The sequence below is a fragment of the Letharia columbiana genome, assembly GCF_014066305.1.
Source record: "Letharia columbiana isolate WasteWater2 chromosome Unknown Sc0000000_s0, whole genome shotgun sequence".
Lineage (NCBI taxonomy): Eukaryota > Fungi > Ascomycota > Lecanoromycetes > Lecanorales > Parmeliaceae > Letharia > Letharia columbiana.
The window spans coordinates 552,975-569,292 of record NW_023501036.1 but is presented as its reverse complement, the minus strand read 5'-3'; the positions used below and the strand labels follow the sequence as shown (position 1 = coordinate 569,292).

At 51.0% G+C, this 16,318-nt stretch overlaps 9 protein-coding genes across 9 annotated transcripts; 6 read left to right on the top strand and 3 right to left on the bottom strand.

Moving 5' to 3' along the window:
• Window positions 1-7: 7 nt before the first annotated feature.
• HO173_000170 (uncharacterized protein) lies at window positions 8-4,670 on the top strand (the record flags this gene model as incomplete). Its single annotated transcript, XM_037302121.1, has 3 exons — window positions 8-173; window positions 233-1,290; window positions 1,368-4,670. The coding sequence occupies 3 exons, from the start codon at window positions 8-10 to the stop codon at window positions 4,668-4,670; spliced, it is 4,527 nt and encodes a 1,508-aa protein (XP_037170700.1).
• An 890-nt stretch (window positions 4,671-5,560) lies between these two features.
• HO173_000169 (uncharacterized protein) lies at window positions 5,561-6,585 on the top strand (the record flags this gene model as incomplete). The annotated part of the gene is made up of 3 exons (XM_037302120.1): window positions 5,561-5,680; window positions 5,749-5,903; window positions 5,958-6,585. The coding sequence occupies 3 exons, from the start codon at window positions 5,561-5,563 to the stop codon at window positions 6,583-6,585; spliced, it is 903 nt and encodes a 300-aa protein (XP_037170699.1).
• A 188-nt stretch (window positions 6,586-6,773) lies between these two features.
• HO173_000168 (uncharacterized protein) lies at window positions 6,774-7,288 on the bottom strand (the record flags this gene model as incomplete). The annotated part of the gene is made up of 2 exons (XM_037302119.1): window positions 6,774-7,070; window positions 7,124-7,288. 2 exons carry the CDS (start codon window positions 7,286-7,288, stop codon window positions 6,774-6,776), a joined length of 462 nt encoding a protein of 153 aa, XP_037170698.1.
• Window positions 7,289-8,040: 752 nt separating this feature from the next.
• HO173_000167 (uncharacterized protein) lies at window positions 8,041-8,561 on the top strand (the record flags this gene model as incomplete). Its single annotated transcript, XM_037302118.1, has 2 exons — window positions 8,041-8,265; window positions 8,325-8,561. The coding sequence occupies 2 exons, from the start codon at window positions 8,041-8,043 to the stop codon at window positions 8,559-8,561; spliced, it is 462 nt and encodes a 153-aa protein (XP_037170697.1).
• Window positions 8,562-8,712: 151 nt separating this feature from the next.
• HO173_000166 (uncharacterized protein) lies at window positions 8,713-11,700 on the top strand (the record flags this gene model as incomplete). Its single annotated transcript, XM_037302117.1, has 1 exon — window positions 8,713-11,700. The coding sequence occupies one exon, from the start codon at window positions 8,713-8,715 to the stop codon at window positions 11,698-11,700; it is 2,988 nt and encodes a 995-aa protein (XP_037170696.1).
• A 230-nt stretch (window positions 11,701-11,930) lies between these two features.
• HO173_000165 (uncharacterized protein) lies at window positions 11,931-13,119 on the bottom strand (the record flags this gene model as incomplete). The annotated part of the gene is made up of 2 exons (XM_037302116.1): window positions 11,931-12,830; window positions 12,877-13,119. 2 exons carry the CDS (start codon window positions 13,117-13,119, stop codon window positions 11,931-11,933), a joined length of 1,143 nt encoding a protein of 380 aa, XP_037170695.1.
• A 68-nt stretch (window positions 13,120-13,187) lies between these two features.
• On the top strand, window positions 13,188-13,568 carry HO173_000164 (uncharacterized protein; the record flags this gene model as incomplete). The annotated part of the gene is made up of 1 exon (XM_037302115.1): window positions 13,188-13,568. One exon carries the CDS (start codon window positions 13,188-13,190, stop codon window positions 13,566-13,568), a length of 381 nt encoding a protein of 126 aa, XP_037170694.1.
• Window positions 13,569-13,894: 326 nt separating this feature from the next.
• On the bottom strand, window positions 13,895-14,488 carry HO173_000163 (uncharacterized protein; the record flags this gene model as incomplete). Its single annotated transcript, XM_037302114.1, has 2 exons — window positions 13,895-14,156; window positions 14,259-14,488. 2 exons carry the CDS (start codon window positions 14,486-14,488, stop codon window positions 13,895-13,897), a joined length of 492 nt encoding a protein of 163 aa, XP_037170693.1.
• A 254-nt stretch (window positions 14,489-14,742) lies between these two features.
• HO173_000162 (uncharacterized protein) lies at window positions 14,743-16,080 on the top strand (the record flags this gene model as incomplete). The annotated part of the gene is made up of 2 exons (XM_037302113.1): window positions 14,743-14,879; window positions 14,928-16,080. 2 exons carry the CDS (start codon window positions 14,743-14,745, stop codon window positions 16,078-16,080), a joined length of 1,290 nt encoding a protein of 429 aa, XP_037170692.1.
• Window positions 16,081-16,318: the final 238 nt, after the last annotated feature.

Below are 16,318 nucleotides of genomic sequence, written 5' to 3'. Positions count from 1 at the left end.
ATGCAACATGAGCCTGGATCCTTTGTCTATTGTTACTCCGGCGCGCTTAAGAGTCTTGTTAGTCCCTGTCGGTAATGTCAGGCAATCAAGGTTTACCAGCTTCGTGGAGAGGCTGCAGCAAGTCAATGTTGTGCGACTGGGAGACGTTAGTCCTGACAGCAGGCCGCATAGAAGTGGGAGAACCATTTATTGCTATTTTGCGCCAGACCTTGCTGACCAGACCTTTCACCAGCCATGTTCTCCCCCCTAGCCTTCCCAGAAGGACGTGTTCTCTACGACCTGTCGACTTCCCTTCCTCCGCCTGCTCACTTGGCCTTGACCCCATTCGAAGTCTACAGAGAGCCTTTAATTGTGTTGGGAATAACAGACGGAACTGACTTTGGATTAGAACACGCGCAAAGGGATGGCCAGGTACAAAGGAACGGAGCAGAACCAAGGTTTGGAGGGGAGCACAGAGAGGTGCCTGGTATTGAGTCGATTTCCCGTGGCCTCGACGATCTTAGTCGCCAACATCCCAAGGCACTGGTACATCAAGTCCTTGTATTCGACCATGAAGAATTTCCACTACCACAAGGAGTCTACCCAGTGCCGTCGCCGGCAAAATCGCGAACCACAACAGTCAAAACAGTCATGTGCGATATGACATCTCGCCTCCTAGGTGAAATGGCACCGTATGCAAAGTCACTGCAAGGGTTAACTTCCCTAGACTCCCCAAGGGTCTCTTCAGCGCCAACCTTCAATGAAGTAGCGTCTGCCTTGCCATCACACATGGGCCATTTGTCCAGAGTCAGCTCCGGCGTTAACTCAAGGTCATCGTCCCCTGCTGGTGAGCGCTCGGACTTGACTCATCGTGTGTCAATGCCTGCTCGTATTACCTCAGAGATCGATTCGCGATCTTCTACTCCAGACAGTCGAGCTACTTCTCCTCCTAGCGGGAGAAACACACCGCCACCAACGACCAATGGACTGACTGGGGCTTCTGCGACCAAGTCACCACCAAGGGAGTCGGGCAACGAAAAAGCAAGGGCGGAAAGTCGAGACAGAACCTCTACAAGCGGTTTCGGCGCCGGCAGTCTTGGAGAAAGGGAGAAAAACAAAGGCAAAGGCCGTGTAGGCATCGTCATCGGTGCTATGTACTTACTGGCCGGGCGTTGGCCTGATGCAGTGAAGGAACTGGTACAGAGTGCAACAATCGCGAGAGCCAGCAGTGATTACCTGTGGCATGCAAAGGCTTTGGATTACATCTTGGTCTGTCTTTTAATGTTTGCTTGGGCAGAGATGGATTTTCGTGTAAGCTTCCACCAAATAGATGAAAGCAATCTCTGTAAACGTGACCGCTCGTTGGAATGTGAAGCTGAGGTGTCCAGATTCCCGACACCTTCTATCCAGGCTCTGAGAAACCAGGCTCAAGCTCATCCAAAACATCCAAAAACAAGCAGTCTGAGAGCCTTGCTGAGATAGGCGGGAGAAAGTCTTTAGACCCAGAAAATCGTGCTGCATCTCTCCAATCCCTCGCAAGCCTCCTGCCTGACCTGACGAACAACATCTTAAATCTCTACTCTCGGGCGTGGACATTCACAGACGACAAACTTCCCCCACTCGCCTTCTCCCAGTCTGCTATCCGCTTTGCGAAGCTACTCAGTGTTCTTCACGTCTCGGGCAAGCTAGATGACAGTGTTCTACGACACTTAGTGCTCAATACGAAGTTGTCGAAGCCAGTAATTGAGGGGCCAGATGCTGCAACCCTTTCAACGAAGCCAGAGCTCGCCGCACTGGCGTTTCGAGCATACCCATCGCCTCTCCCAGATTCATCGCTATCAATTGCAGATCATACCATGATTCTCGCTGGCATTGCTTCGGTTCTATCAGAGCTGGGCTACCATCGCAAGAAAGCCATCATACTGAAAGGACTCATGTCCACTCTTCTGCCCGCGCTTGTGCAAGCTAGAAAAGATGGTGCTGCTGAGATGGGCGTTCATCCTGCCGCGAGCCTCGCCTCTCTCAATGCATCCGCTAGAGCTATGCCCTCACAGAACAGTAGCAGTGCCAGCGATGACTCCGAACAAGGCATGCGGCATTTTCTCTCCCTTGTTTGCCAAGCTTATGGCATACTGCCTCTTGAGCCCATTGGTAGTATCAAGCAAAAGGGACACGATAAGCAATCGGTTACGCCAAAGTCAAGGCAGACTCGAGCGAACGAAGCAACTGTTGCACGTGCAATTCAGCAAGCATCAATCAATGCTAGTGGCTCCAAGTACCTGAAACTAGAAGTCCTGAGATCCTGCATCAACGTATGTGAGGCCTTGCCAGACCTTGGTGGCGCTCTGCAATACTCTGCAGAACTACTTCGAGCTGGGGGCAGTAGCATGGCGCCTGGACCGGATAGCAGTGATGGCTCGCCCGACTTGCCCATCGAAGAACAGATGCGGCTTGCCAACAACATCTCTCGGACTCTGAGCGCGGCACGACATCTTGGCGTCCAGCACCTAGAAGCAGATTATTGGGACGACTTCCTGGTACGAGGCATTGAGGTCGTGGAGACCAATCAATCAAGGGCCCTGGTGTCACATGCCAAACCAGAGCTGGAAGTTGTCGAAACGATCGAAGCTAAGAAGGAGAAGAATCCTTTTATATACAACCCCTTTTTGAAAAAGTCGTCAGCTGCAGCAGAGCCACTACTGGTAGCGCAGGAAGAAGCTTTCTTCCGAGTGACCCTGCAAAATCTTTATGACTTTGACGTCGTGATAGAACACATCGAGCTGTTATCCGATAGTATACCCTTCGAAGGTTCGCCTGAAACTACATTGATAGGGCCCTACAGGACGCAGACGTTGCTCCTGAGTGGCACACCGCAAGCAGCCGGCTCCCTGTCTATCACTGGATGCACTGTCAAGGTGAAAGGCTGCAGAGAGCGGATGTTCCCTATCTTTTCCGAGCCGTGGGCCTTGAAGCCAGACATCAAAGGCCGGCATGTTGGTCTGGCACAGAAGTCTCGTCCGATCTCAACTGCTTCAGATCCTGTCAAGAGTAAGATTCCTCCTCCAAAAGGGCCTACGGCCACCAAACTTGCTTTAAAAGTCACGGGGGCACAGCCTAACATCAGCATGAAATCCATCTCACTGCCTCAATCGGCCATCATGCTCCTTGATGGGGAGACGAGAACCTTCACTGTCTCCTTCCAAAACACATCTCGGACCATACCTATGGATTTGGTCCTCCTCTCCTTCACCGACTCAACCGCCTCACAGCTCCAGTCCGCCTTGGCCAACAAAGACCTTTCGCCCGTCGAGCTCTATGAGCTTGAGTTTGCCTCTGCACGCAAGCAGTCTTTCCGAAGGCACCGCAAAGACAAAGATCGAGACCTTATGATCGAGCCGGGTGGGGAAGCTACCTTTGAGATAGAGGTACTGGGAAAACCTCAATTGTCACATGGCGCGATCCAAGTCGACTATGGCTATCTTGGCATTCCTAAGACAGATATTAAAGATCATTTTTACACTCGACAGCTTGTCATTCCTCTTACCATCACAGTCAATGCTAGCATCAGTTTCTTGCGCAATGATGTCGTCTCTTTACCCAGTGATTCTGGACGGAGAGACGAGCAAGCTACAACTGACCTGGGCGGCGCTCCATTCGAAACCAACTATCCAAACGCCAACCCCAGCCCACTCCACCCACCCAACGACCATCCCCACTCGCCGTCATCACTAGAATGCCTGCTCCTTCTCGACCTCCGCAACTCTTGGCCAAGCACACTTACCATATCCATTGAACTCCGATCTTCCAACACCCCTACGAAGACTCAGTCGCGCATATTCCACCCCGGCACAACCCACCGCATCCCCGTCTTCGTTCCACGCCTCCACCTCCCCAACGCCCACGACCCAATCCCCTCCATAAACCCCCACAATGCACGCCAATTCGTCGTCTCCTCCACGAAGAGCACGCCCGAAGCCGAGCGAGCTATGCGTGAAGCTTTCTGGTATCGCGAAGTACTTCTTTCACGACTTCATGCGACTTGGAAGCAAGAAAGTACCGGCAGGAGTGGGGAGGTGGAGCTTAGAGGGTTGAGATTGACGCCAAGGATGATCTCTGCGCTGAAGCTGGACGACTTGGAAATAAGCATGGCTGTTTTACTCGCTGAACCTCACCCTGGCTCTGCATCCGCTCCAGTCAAGCAGCTCAACCCGACTACCTTCACCGTTCCCACGCAGACTTTCCTCTCCATAGCCACCACCCTCCGCAACCGCTCCACAACCCCCATCCACCCACTCCTCCGCCTCCAACCCAGCTTAGCGAACCAACCTCCCGGCATCGCGCTGGATTTGGGCAAGAGGTTGCTTGTGAACGGTGTCTTGCAGCGCGTCGTGGATGTGATCCCACCTGGGGAGGAGGTGAAGATTGAAACGGGGTTTGTGGTGCTGAGTAAGGGGAGATACGAGTGGGGAGCTACGGTGGAGGAGGTGAGGAGTCAGAGCATGGCTGGCAAGGGTGATGCTAAGGGGAGCGGGAAGAGGGGGAGAGCTGCTACGGGAGAAAGGGTGCTCGAGGATGGAGGGAGGCGGGTGTGGTATGGCGAGCAGCCTTGTACGGTTGTTGCTGAAGATACGGGTGAAGATGAGGATGAGGAGGAGGGTGAGGAAGGAGAGGAAGCTGAAGGCAATGTATGAATACGGAGGTCAGCATCTGAATGCAAATGGCTCATGTGTTATCCTCGTTATATGGAGTTCCGCGTGCTTGTGTCCATTCAGAGCATAGTTGTCTATGGACTCAAACGATACTCAAACCATGGCCTTGTTCTCCTAGTCTCTGTGTCTATGTCCTACAGGAAAATTGACCAGTCTCTGTATGCTCTTCAATTGCTACGTGGGGTAGTTCATATAAACATGGGCATTTGGAATTGGGAAAAGGAACAAAAACCAAGCCGTGCAAGATATCAACACTAGAATACTTAAGGTGGAGTCATCCTGCCCTTTAGCCTCTATAAACTCCTTTACCGGATGCCTGCAAGCTGCAGGTCCGGCCAATCAAGACGCGAAGCACTAGCTTGCCGGAAATTAGAATTAGATGTTCGCAAGGCTGTCGTGTGAAGTGAGCTTTGGTCCAAGACAGTGAGGGAAGTTTGTATAGCATTGCCCGCCAGCATTTCCTCAATATCCTGCAGCCCGACTTCACTCGGTTTGTAAGTTCGTATTCGGCTGCAGTCGGCACGCTTGTACCCCTGCCAGACTGCAGTCACTGACCATGTACCCCTGTCATAGTATCCTTAGCGTGTGTACACGCAGGTATTTAATGGACTGCTATTTCTTTCTTTCTGCTTCTTAGTTGCTTGCTACCCTCACGTTCACTCTATCTTTGCACGGTTCTTGCACCATTTTTGCACCATCGGCAAAGCTCTGTGCCCGATTCACAGCTTCGGTCCTTGCCTCATAGCCTTAGCATCAACATAAACAAAGCTCTGTACCTCATCTGGTAAGTCTATATGTCACCATTCTCTGTGCCCCTCTATCCTATTCTGGCGCGCTGCAATGGCTGCTAAATAAGGAGAACAGACATAGCAATGGCTTGCAATCACGCCAGTGCTGCGGTTGACACTCGCGACGACGAGAACACTCCCCTTGCTGTGGTTGCTACGCAGGGCTCGGGAAACATCAATACCGTTGATACGACTCACTTCAATGTTCGTATCTCTTCGAATAACACTGTCATATCCTCAATTCCGGAATACTTACCATTGAAAAAATCCAGACCAATGACATCTTTCGCTTCACCAACCTTCCGGTTGAGCTTCAGAACAAGATCATCGGATATGCTATGATGGCAACAGACAATGAGATCAGATTTCCGTGCCTTACCAATCTCAGCTATAGACCCAATATCACTGTCGGTCTATTGCTTGTCAAGTAAGTCAAAAGACTGTTCAAGCGTCTGAGATCCCACTGATAAGCAATTTCCAGTCACCGCATTTACCACGAAGCACATTATCAAGTCCGCAAGCAGAACACCTTTATCTTTAGCAATTTCGGCTCTGACATAAAATCAATGGCATCGAGCATTGGGCCTTTCAAATGTCGCTCTGGAAATTGCGGACACGGTGCTCTCCATTCAGTGCTTGCGAAGGTCACATTCGACTTGGGAGATGAGCAGTTGCCTAGTTATGCAAATGACACAGTCCACGCCTTTGGATGCGCCCTTCGATATCTCCGTTCTAATATCACTATTAGCTCTCTGCACATCCGCCTTGCCTATCATACATTTAACGACAGCACCGGGCTTACTTGGTTTGCTACCGCTTTGAGTAAGATCAAAGTCCAAGACAAACTCACTATTATTGGCGACGAGACGTATCTAGACATGAGCTTCGGAGACCTCCCCAGCAATCTTGGCATGGATGTATCACCAGTGTACACGCATTTGCAGGCTTACAATCCAAACATCCAATATTCGCCTGGGTGGTTCCTCCATCAGTACGTGCCAAAAAGGCGCGTCGGCACGAACGCTGATACTCAGCCTACACATGTCGTCGTCGATTCGAAATACCTCTCGGAGATAGCAAAGGCATTCGATGCGCAACATGATGGATAGTTGAGCTGTTTCCGAAAGCTTCGGTCGAAGGTGTTGGGGCTTGCAAGACTATCTTCCCGGTCAATGTCGTGGTTTCCAAGGATACTAGCCAGAACTTTGGCCACACTCATGTTCCAGTGCTCCATGCGCGATGTTAGCCATGATATTGGCCACACTAATGTTTCGGCGTTCCATTGCGTGACAGGCGGTCACAGGCATTTCATCACAAGATCCACTGTATCATAGAACACTTCTCGTCTAGCTTCAAACTTGCTCAAGCCCAATCCAACTAAAACAGTCCTCTTTTCTTCCGGATTCCTCGTGACGATTGCACTTGCAATTTGCGTAGCATACAGCTGACCCACAGTCTCCCTCTCAGATGTAGATCCTCCTAGCAGTGTCTTTGGCGAGAGGTGAGCCATTGGCAAGAGATTATCCTCGTCATTGCCGGAGGACATATATTGATCTGCGAAAATGGGGTTGGGGGAATTTAGAGGTACGTGGATCTGGAGAAAAGTCAGAGGTACGAATCGCTGCTGAGACACGGGTACGGCCATACCCACTGTGCAAGCCTTCCACCTTGCGTGATCGTGATCATGATCTTGTCGGAGAAGGCTGTAGACGTGATATTGGTCTGTATGCCATTTATGGTGCCGGCTGCTTGCTTGGTGATGGCTGGGTAGGACGGGGAAATGCTGAGGACCTGGGGCGAGTCTGGTGCCATTGGAAGCGGCATTACGGTTCTAGCAATGTCCAATCGCTTTTGGAGAATGCAGATAGTGTCAACTTGGCTTGTATTGGATGTTCGATTGCAGGAGATGTGATGTGAAATGGAGGACGTAGAAAGAAGGTCGATAGTTTTCTAAATCTTAAATTCTTTTCTTGGCAGTCGCCGGAGTGCCGCCTACCATCTCTCTCTGTGTTGTCTTATACACAAGGTGAACATAATGCTTATGACAATGCATGTCTGTGGAAGGGCATTCAATTTGAGTAGAAGGAAAAAGCATCCTGCGGCTGAGCCTCGAGAATCGTGAGGACAGTGGATCTCTTAATAGCCCAGTCGGCATAGAACATCATCTCTCAGTCTCGAGATCGACTAGATAGACACTACACGATCATACGATGCTCGCTGCTTCAGGTGAAGACAAAGGCAATACCTACCTACATTAGCCCATGCGATTGCCATATTAGACCTCTGGAGAGAACTAGCGCATTGCTCTCCCACCACCAACCTTTTGACAACCAGATGATGGCGACCTTCTGCTATCTACACCAGAACTTCCCGGCCGTCATTCGTCCATAATAGACCCTTTAACAGCTAGTCAATGTGACTCCAGCACTGGAGGATTTGAGATATCTTGACTAAGTCGTACTAGTGTGTGTGGCCATAGAGTACCAAACTGTAGGTCTGACGTTGAAGATTATTCAGAAAAATCTCAAAGGTGTTCGAGTACCTTACTTTATTATACAGTCGCGATGCCTAGATTTGTTCCAAGACAGCGTAAGCACAAAGTAAGGAAGAGGCTTGAGCAAGACAGCGGCAACGTAGGTCTTCCAAATGGCAATGACAGCAATGCAGCGGAGATCTTTCCTGGCACTGTCGCAGAAACGGAGAAGAAAAGGCAGGATATGAGAAATATTTTACGAGCTCAACATCCAAAAACATCCAGCAAGAAGCAGAAGAGACTTGATAAATATATCGTATGTAGGCCCTCTCTCTGTTTGTCTGTCTCTGACAAAGCCAAAACTAACACCCACAGGACATAAAATTGAGAAAAGAGGAGAACCTCGATCTGATCAAAAAATTAGCAAGCGCAAAGGTCGATACTTCGTTGCTACGCAGCTCTCGAAGTCTGGGTAGAAAGCCAGCCAAGCGTGAGGTTCTCTCGCAAGCCTTGAAGGAGAGTCAAGCTGGCGTGAACCTCGAAAAGAATAGCGAGTTGTTGTTCGAACACGATGATGATGATGATGATGATGATGATGAGATAAGGCGATAGCTCTGAGGTATCCGAGAATCTAGAGCCTACAGACAACCATCTCTCTGCCCTTGATGCTCCAGCAAAGCCAGCATTTGGCAGTGGTCTGAAACGACCATTGGAAAGCGGTAGCGATGGCAAGCCAATCATCAAAAAGCGTCGGCGTCTGAAGATGGCTAAACCTCTGACTATTGCAGCGACCGAGATTCCTTGGGATGGTTTTAGCTCGGGCAATGATTCGGACGCCTCTTGTCACAGTCTGCCCTCTCCCACAGCGTCGATGGATGGGCCGGCGGATTCTGAAGACCAGCTTTCTGAATTCTCCGACGATTTACCCAGGACTGATGATTCCGAAGATTCTATGGACGAAAGCGGGAGCAATTACTATGACCCCGAGGAGCGCAAAGAACGCTCTTCTGCGTTCAAAGCATGGGCTACGAGTCAAGTCAACGAGGCTTTGGGCTTCAAACCTACTGCATATAATTTTGCTACGCTCCAAAGTGGTCTTCCCACTAAGCAACCAACTCATACCCCTAGAGGCCCAGAACAGGACCCTTTGCCGCCAGAACTGGAAATAAGAAGCAGTGCACCAGAGCGCAAAGCATTTAGCGTGAAGGTAGAGCGGCCACTTGACGTACAAGAAGGTCGTTTGGGTCTACCTGTGGTCGGAGAGGAACAGAAGATTATGGAAGCCATCTACAACAATCCCACGGTCGTCATTTGGGGAGCAACAGGATCTGGGAAAACTACTCAAGTACCTCAATTTTTGTATGAAGCTGGCTTTGGTAGCCCTGAAAGCCTAAATCCTGGGATGATAGGGGTTACACAGCCTCGGAGGGTAGCTGCTGTGAGCATGGCAAAGCGCGTCGGCGATGAACTTGGTGGAGTGGGAGAAAGAGTCTCCTACCAGATTCGCTTCGACAGCTCGGTCAGCAGCAAGACGGCCATCAAGTTCATGACGGATGGTATCCTGATCAGGGAAATCGCTAATGATTTTGCCTTGCTTAAGTATTCAGTCATCATCATTGACGAAGCACATGAGCGCAGCGCCAACACAGATATCTTGATTGGTATGGTGAGTAGGATTGTTGATCTACGGGCTACTATGAGCAGGGAGGATGAGAAAATCAAGCCTTTGAAGCTTGTAATCATGTCTGCTACTTTGCGAATCACAGACTTCTTGGAAAATCCGAACCTCTTCCGCAACGGCACTCCCCCCTTGATACAAGCGGAAGGACGACAGTACCCTGTCACTACTCACTTTGTACGTAGGACGCGGAGAGACTACACTGAAGAAGCATTTGAAAAAGTATGCAAAGGCCACAGGAAACTTCCGCCAGGGGGGATGCTTGTCTTTCTGACGGGTCAGAATGAGATAACTGCCTTGGCCAAACGGCTCAACGAGACCCTTGCAAACTTCCAAAGTCAATCTAATGGTCACAAGGTTCGGATCTCTGCAAGTGAAGCACCTCTCGAGACGGAAGATCTTGAGCTAGGGAACATTGCTCCTGGGTTCGATGATTTTGAGGACGACGCAGAGAGTGACGGAGATTCTTCTAGCCGTGGAGACGATCGAGATTTCGACGTTGAAGACTCCACCCCAGCATCTTCAACGGTCCATATTCTCCCTCTCTACTCCCAGCTTCAAACTAAGGATCAACTTCGTGTCTTCGAGCCTCCGCCTGAAAACTCCAGGCTAATTGTGCTAGCCACCAACGTGGCAGAGACGAGTTTGACCATTCCCGGCATACGCTACGTCTTCGACTGCGGTCGCGCAAAGGAGAAGAAGTACGACCGCATGACGGGTGTCCAAAATTTTGACGTCGGCTGGATCAGCAAAGCGAGTGCAAGTCAGCGTGCTGGTCGTGCCGGACGAACTGGCCCAGGACATTGCTACAGACTCTACTCTTCAGCCGTCTATGAGCGGGACTTCGAGGAGTATGCAGAGCCGGAGATACTCCGAATGCCTGTGGAAGGTGTGGTGCTGCAGTTGAAGAGCATGGACTTGCAGCATGTTGTGAATTTCCCCTTCCCTACGCCTCCAGATCGGCAAAGTCTAGCAAAGGCCGAGAAATTGCTCATCTACCTTGGAGCGGTCTCGAATGAAGGCAAAATTACTTCTGTTGGGCGAGAAATATCCAACTATCCGCTTTCTCCACGCTTTTCCAAGATGCTTATGATTGGCCACCAGCATGGCTGCATGCCCTACACGATCGCCCTCGTCGCCTCTTTGGCAAGCCTAGATCTCTTTATCCCCAAGAACCAGCTGGACCTTTCCGTGAACGTTCAGTCTGAGGTCTATACCAACGAAGACCGCTCGGCAGATGAAGCCCGTTCCCAGCTCAAAAGCCACTACAACCACGCACACCACCTCTTCAGCCGTCACTCGCCGACTTCTGATGCTCTCAAAGGGCTCACTGCTCTATGTGCCTACGCCTACGCTCCATTGAGAGAGGCCTTCTGCAAAGACATGTTCCTCTCCCCCAAAGCCCTCAGCGAAGCCAGCAACCTCTGTTCCCAACTCATGAGCATCGTCCGCAGCAACAACCCCACCCTACTTGCGCCCAACGTCTCTCTCAAGCTCCCATCCCCATCAAAGACTCAAGTTGCAGCTCTCCAGCAATTCACCGCCGCAGCATTCATTGATCAGATTGCCATCCTCGCTTCCGCATCAGTCTCACCACCCGACCTCCCTCGGAATCCAACCAGAGCCATCGATGTTCCTTATCTCCCACTCTTTCCCATCAACGTAAAGCGGAGAGCAGATATCGATATGATCGACATAGCAGTCTTCGTACACCCCTCCTCTGTCCTCGCCCACCTCGCGACCAAAGATCTGCCAACCTATATCATCTACAGCCACCTCCAGCGCGGCACACCCGCCACGATTGAAGGAGCCAAGAAGCCAAGGACACGGATGCATGCCCTTACCGCTGTGACAGCCATGCAGATTGCGGGATTGGCAAAGGGGACGCCGTTGTTGGTATATGGGAAGCCGATTGGGAAGATTGAGGAAGGAGATAGCAAGACGAGGACGTGCTGGGTGATACCTTCGCTTGTCGGCGAGAAGGGAAGTATAGGTTGGCCGTTACCCGCGCAGAAGGTGGTTCAGAAAAAAGACGGGAAGGGGGAGTGGGCCGTTGAGAAGGTGATTGGATGATTCAGGCTGCTTTCAAGCCGATAATTATATATAGAGAAAATTGATCCCAAGATTCTACGGTACGTGCGGCTTTTGCCTTCGGACAGGTACGAGTGCAATGCACGCTAAAGGTTCCAAACACATACTCATGGCAATTTCTCTTCTTACCATATTCAGCATCAATCCAAAATCCACCTCTCATCTCCGAACTCATCAATAACACGCCCCTAGACCAGCTAGTTTCCTACACATCACAATTTGTGACGCTTCTCCCCACTGGCAATTTTGCGAAACTCCTCTTGCGGGATTCCAGCGGCAAAACGCTCCAATCCTCCAAAAACCTCTGCAACGTTCTGCGAATCCAAAGTCTGGCGCTCCGGTCTGCGAATCAGCTCTTTCACCTTCACCAAGCACTCGCTGTTAAGATGGCTTCCAAGGCGATCATGCACCTCTTTCATTACTTCGGCAAAGAACTTCTCATGGTCATCCTTGCCCGTGTCGAAGATCTTGTTGACAAAGCCAGTGTGCAACAATTCCTCAGCGGTGATGCGCTTGCTCATGATCAGCGCCTCGTTCGCTTTACTGATACCCAAGCGCTGCACAAACGCATGGCTGGCTCCACCTTCTGCTACCAGCCCGAGCGAAGTAAAGGGCGTGAGGAGAAAGGTAGACCTCGTGCAGTATATGAAATCAGAGTGCGCGACAAGGGCGGCGGAGAGACCTATGACGGGCCCATTGAGCGCGGTGACGAGGATCTTCGGATGGGTGTAGAATGCGTTCGCGACCTCTAGGTTGTTGGACACGAAACTGCGCAAGCTCTCGCGGCGTACGTCGGCGTGCTCGGAGAGGGAGCGGCCGACTGAGACGTCGGCGCCGGCGGAGAAGTAGCGGCCTGTGCCCGTCAAGATTGTGATGAATATGTCGTCGCGCTTTGCTACCTCGCGCATGAGACATGCGAGACGGTAGCAGAGATCTTGAGTCAGGGCGCCGAGCTTCTCGGGGATGTTGATTCTGATGTAGGCGATCTTACCTTCGGTGTGCAAGGCGACGCGAGGGTCTGATGGGAGAGGCATGGCTGTTATGCGGAAGGGTGGATATTGTACTCTAGACGTCCACAAGGGTTGGAGGGCTGGGGTGGCGAGAGTGTGGATCTAGTCAAGGAGGAAGTGTTAGAGACCCATGGATGTATAGATGAACATTGCCGCTCATCGCAATGACAGCTGTGGAGTTGCGTAGTAAAGCACGCGGGGTATGAAGTGGGTCGTTGTTGACAAATCTGGAGAAGCTGTTTGCCGAGGTCCAGCCTTGCGACCGAGGGAGACGAGCTTTCAACGAAGCCTTTTGATCATCCAGCACGATGGTTACAAGACACATATAACGGCTCTCGCAAGCCGCGAGCTCTCCAAAATGGAGACTTCCACCGACCCTCGCAACCCACATCTCCGGTGGTGCCAATCTAGAGGTCTTCAAAGTACGTACCTCCGCCACCCCGGTTTCCCTTTCCCTTCATGCTAATTCTGTTCGCGCAGTTTGGCATGTACATTGCGTTCCCCATCGGCTGGATGTACTATTTTGGCGTCAACCTCGACACGCGCTTCTCGGTGCCCGACTTCTGGCCCGCGCCGGAAACGACACATAAGATACCCTTTGAGAGAGAGGAATTGAAGGTGCTGTCGGAGAGATTGAAGGCGGAGAGGTTGGAGAAGAGGAAGCGGAGGTTGGAGAGGGAGAAGAAGATTGGGACTGAGGGGGAGGTACAGGGTGGGGCAGAGGAGCAGCGGGGAGAGCAGGCGGCGGTGGTGGAGCAGAGGACGCTGGTTGGGGAGTCGAGTGGGACATTTGGGGTTGGGTCAATTGAGAGGTGGGCGAGGGGGAGGTGGAGGGATTGAACGTGGGAATGACACGAGTGATGGAAGATGGGGTGCATTGATTCGTTTCTGATGGCATAGCACATGGCGCTATTTGGCTTGAGATGTGAGATACCTCATCTCTACAGAAATCCTGTGAATACCTTTTTAGGCAAGCCATAGACCGGCATTTTTTGTGGTAGCGGAAACACAGCATGTCCACAGGAGCCCAAAATCTCTTGGGAAGAGACATGACTCTTTCCTTTTCATCATGATACCGGGCGCCCCAATACCGTTCGCCTTTCCCACGGCTTCTCGACGCCTGACTCGTCTATGCTCGCTTTAGACTTTCCAAGCATTTGTCGATGTCACCTATCCCGCTCTTTCTCGCCCAAGCCGTCCCTCAGTCTCTCCTCTTGTTTCTTCCAATGCGATCCTTCTTCATAGTTCGCACTTATCCCCAACGCCTTCCTTAGCTTCTCGCTCTCTTCTATCTTCGCCTGCGCCAGCTCGTGTACCTGATGTGGTTTGAATTGTCCTTTGCGATCCGATCTCGAGTCAGAGGGGGCTAAGGAGCTAAGTTTCTGGCGTAGGGCGGAGGTTTGGAGCTCAATTTCTTCTTCGTCAACACTGCAGAGTAGAACCATACTCAGCGGAGACCCCTCAATCGCAACGATATAGCCACACCCAAGCGATGGTAGGTACATGTTGACAGTATGAGGGCAGACATACCCCTCATCCTCAAGCTTATCCCTTAGGTCATACACCTTGACCTCCACCTCCCGCAACCTATCGTGATCCAATATCTCCTTGTCAGGCTTGCGCTGTCGGTGCTTCAGCAAGTCGTAGTCCTTGGGATATGGCGCAAAATTGTCACGGGGTTTGAGATGGGAGAGATTGCGTTGGACGTAGCCTGAGGTACCAGAGCCTCTTGGAGTTGTGAGACCGACGTTGGAGGACATGATGAGGATTTGGCAACTGGAAGGTATAGAAGGAGGGAATCGCTAAATGTGGTGGAGTGTAGCGTTAATAAGTCGAGTTTCCCATGGCTGAGACGCCTCGGACCTTGCAAAAAGACCCTTGCAGGCTTGGCGCTGTCATAGCGGGAGATCGGCGGAGCTAAGATCGTGGGCGGCTCAAGAAACCCTCGTATGCTGCGATAAAACAACTATGTACGTCTGATCTTCCCAGAATTATCGAATCGCGGACCTCAGCCATGCCTATTGCAAATGCGGATCTTATGGAAAGATCTCCCTCTCTAGAACCAACAAGTGAACCTCTGATGGAGCTACCCTTCCCAGTAGTCACCAAGTCACATATCCTTAATTGTTCATACCATTCGTGGTACCCAAGGTATAGATTCAGCTACCTGCTCAAAGTGTCACGCGCTGACCAAGGTAGATACCGCTCCCTAACCCCCAAAGCCCGCCTTATTCCTCTCTCCGCCTCCTTCCTGTCCTACCTCCGCGCCGACGGTATCATTCTTCCTCCAGAAGATATCCCCTCAAGCACCGGTTCTGATACAGACAATGAAGAAGAGGAAGAAGACCAAACCACAGACCCTTCACAGGCTTGGCTCGACATGCACCAAAAGATCAAATCCACTATCTCAGAACTCGGTGGCTCTGTAATGCCCAAGCTCAACTGGTCTGCTCCTAAGGATGCGACTTGGATATCCGCCACGAATAGTATGACCTGCACAACGCCGAATGACATTTACCTGCTGTTGAAGAGCTCGGATTTCATTACCCATGATCTAGAGCAGGTCCTTGATGATTGCGAGGATGAAAGCGATGATGAGAGTGAGGTTGAAAACCAGGACGAGGAGAGATCCGCCAGCGAACATCTCTCGAAAATACCGTACCACCTCATTCTGCGAAAGACGATACCAGCATTCAACCCTGCGTTGGAAATTAGGTGCTTTGTGCGGTCGAGACATCTGCTCTGCATGTGCCAACGGGATCTCAATCATTTCGACTTCCTGCCGCGCTTGATACCCAAGCTGCGCTCACTGATCCAAGATGCTTTTGACAAAAACCTGAAGAGGACTTTTCCGGATGAGAGTTTCGTGTTTGACGTTTACATTCCACCACCACACGACCGAGTCTGGCTAATAGATGTCAATCCGTGGGCTCCGCGCACCGATCCTTTGCTTTTCTCGTGGTTGGAGGTCCTTAACATGAGGGGCGAAGAGCAAGGCGGCGCAGATAAGTTACAAGACGGTGTCGTCAGACTCTCGCTTAATGGGAATGGTTCCGTGGATCGTGGGTCAGACCTAGACGATGAGCAAGAGGAGGAAGTGGAAGAGGCATCAGAAGATGAGGAAGAGGCTTTTACGCCAGAGTTCCGTCTGGTCAATCGGGATGATCCAGAAGCGTACAATTTCAACACACCGCAGTACAGCGCACACAAGCTACCGAAGGATGTGGTGGACGCAAGTACGGACGGAGAAGCTGGGTTGAGGGAGTTTATGGGAACGTGGAGGGAGATTGTGGCGAGACAGGAGAAAGAAGATCGAGAAGAAAAGGATAATGGGATTGTAGATGGAATCTAGTATCGTAAATGAATGTTAATCTTGTAAACTCAATGCACTGCCAAACCTTCTCACTGTAAATACTACATGAGCCACCGAATAAGTAAAATGTGATATGCCGAAAGGCATTTAGAGTAAGACTCGTGGAAATTATTTGGAAGGACTGCTACACTCTTCAATTCGGTTTGAATTTTGAACTTTTCAAGCTTGGAACCGTATGTTCTTGCCTACAGTGTTCTAGATCCCATTAAGAGCAACA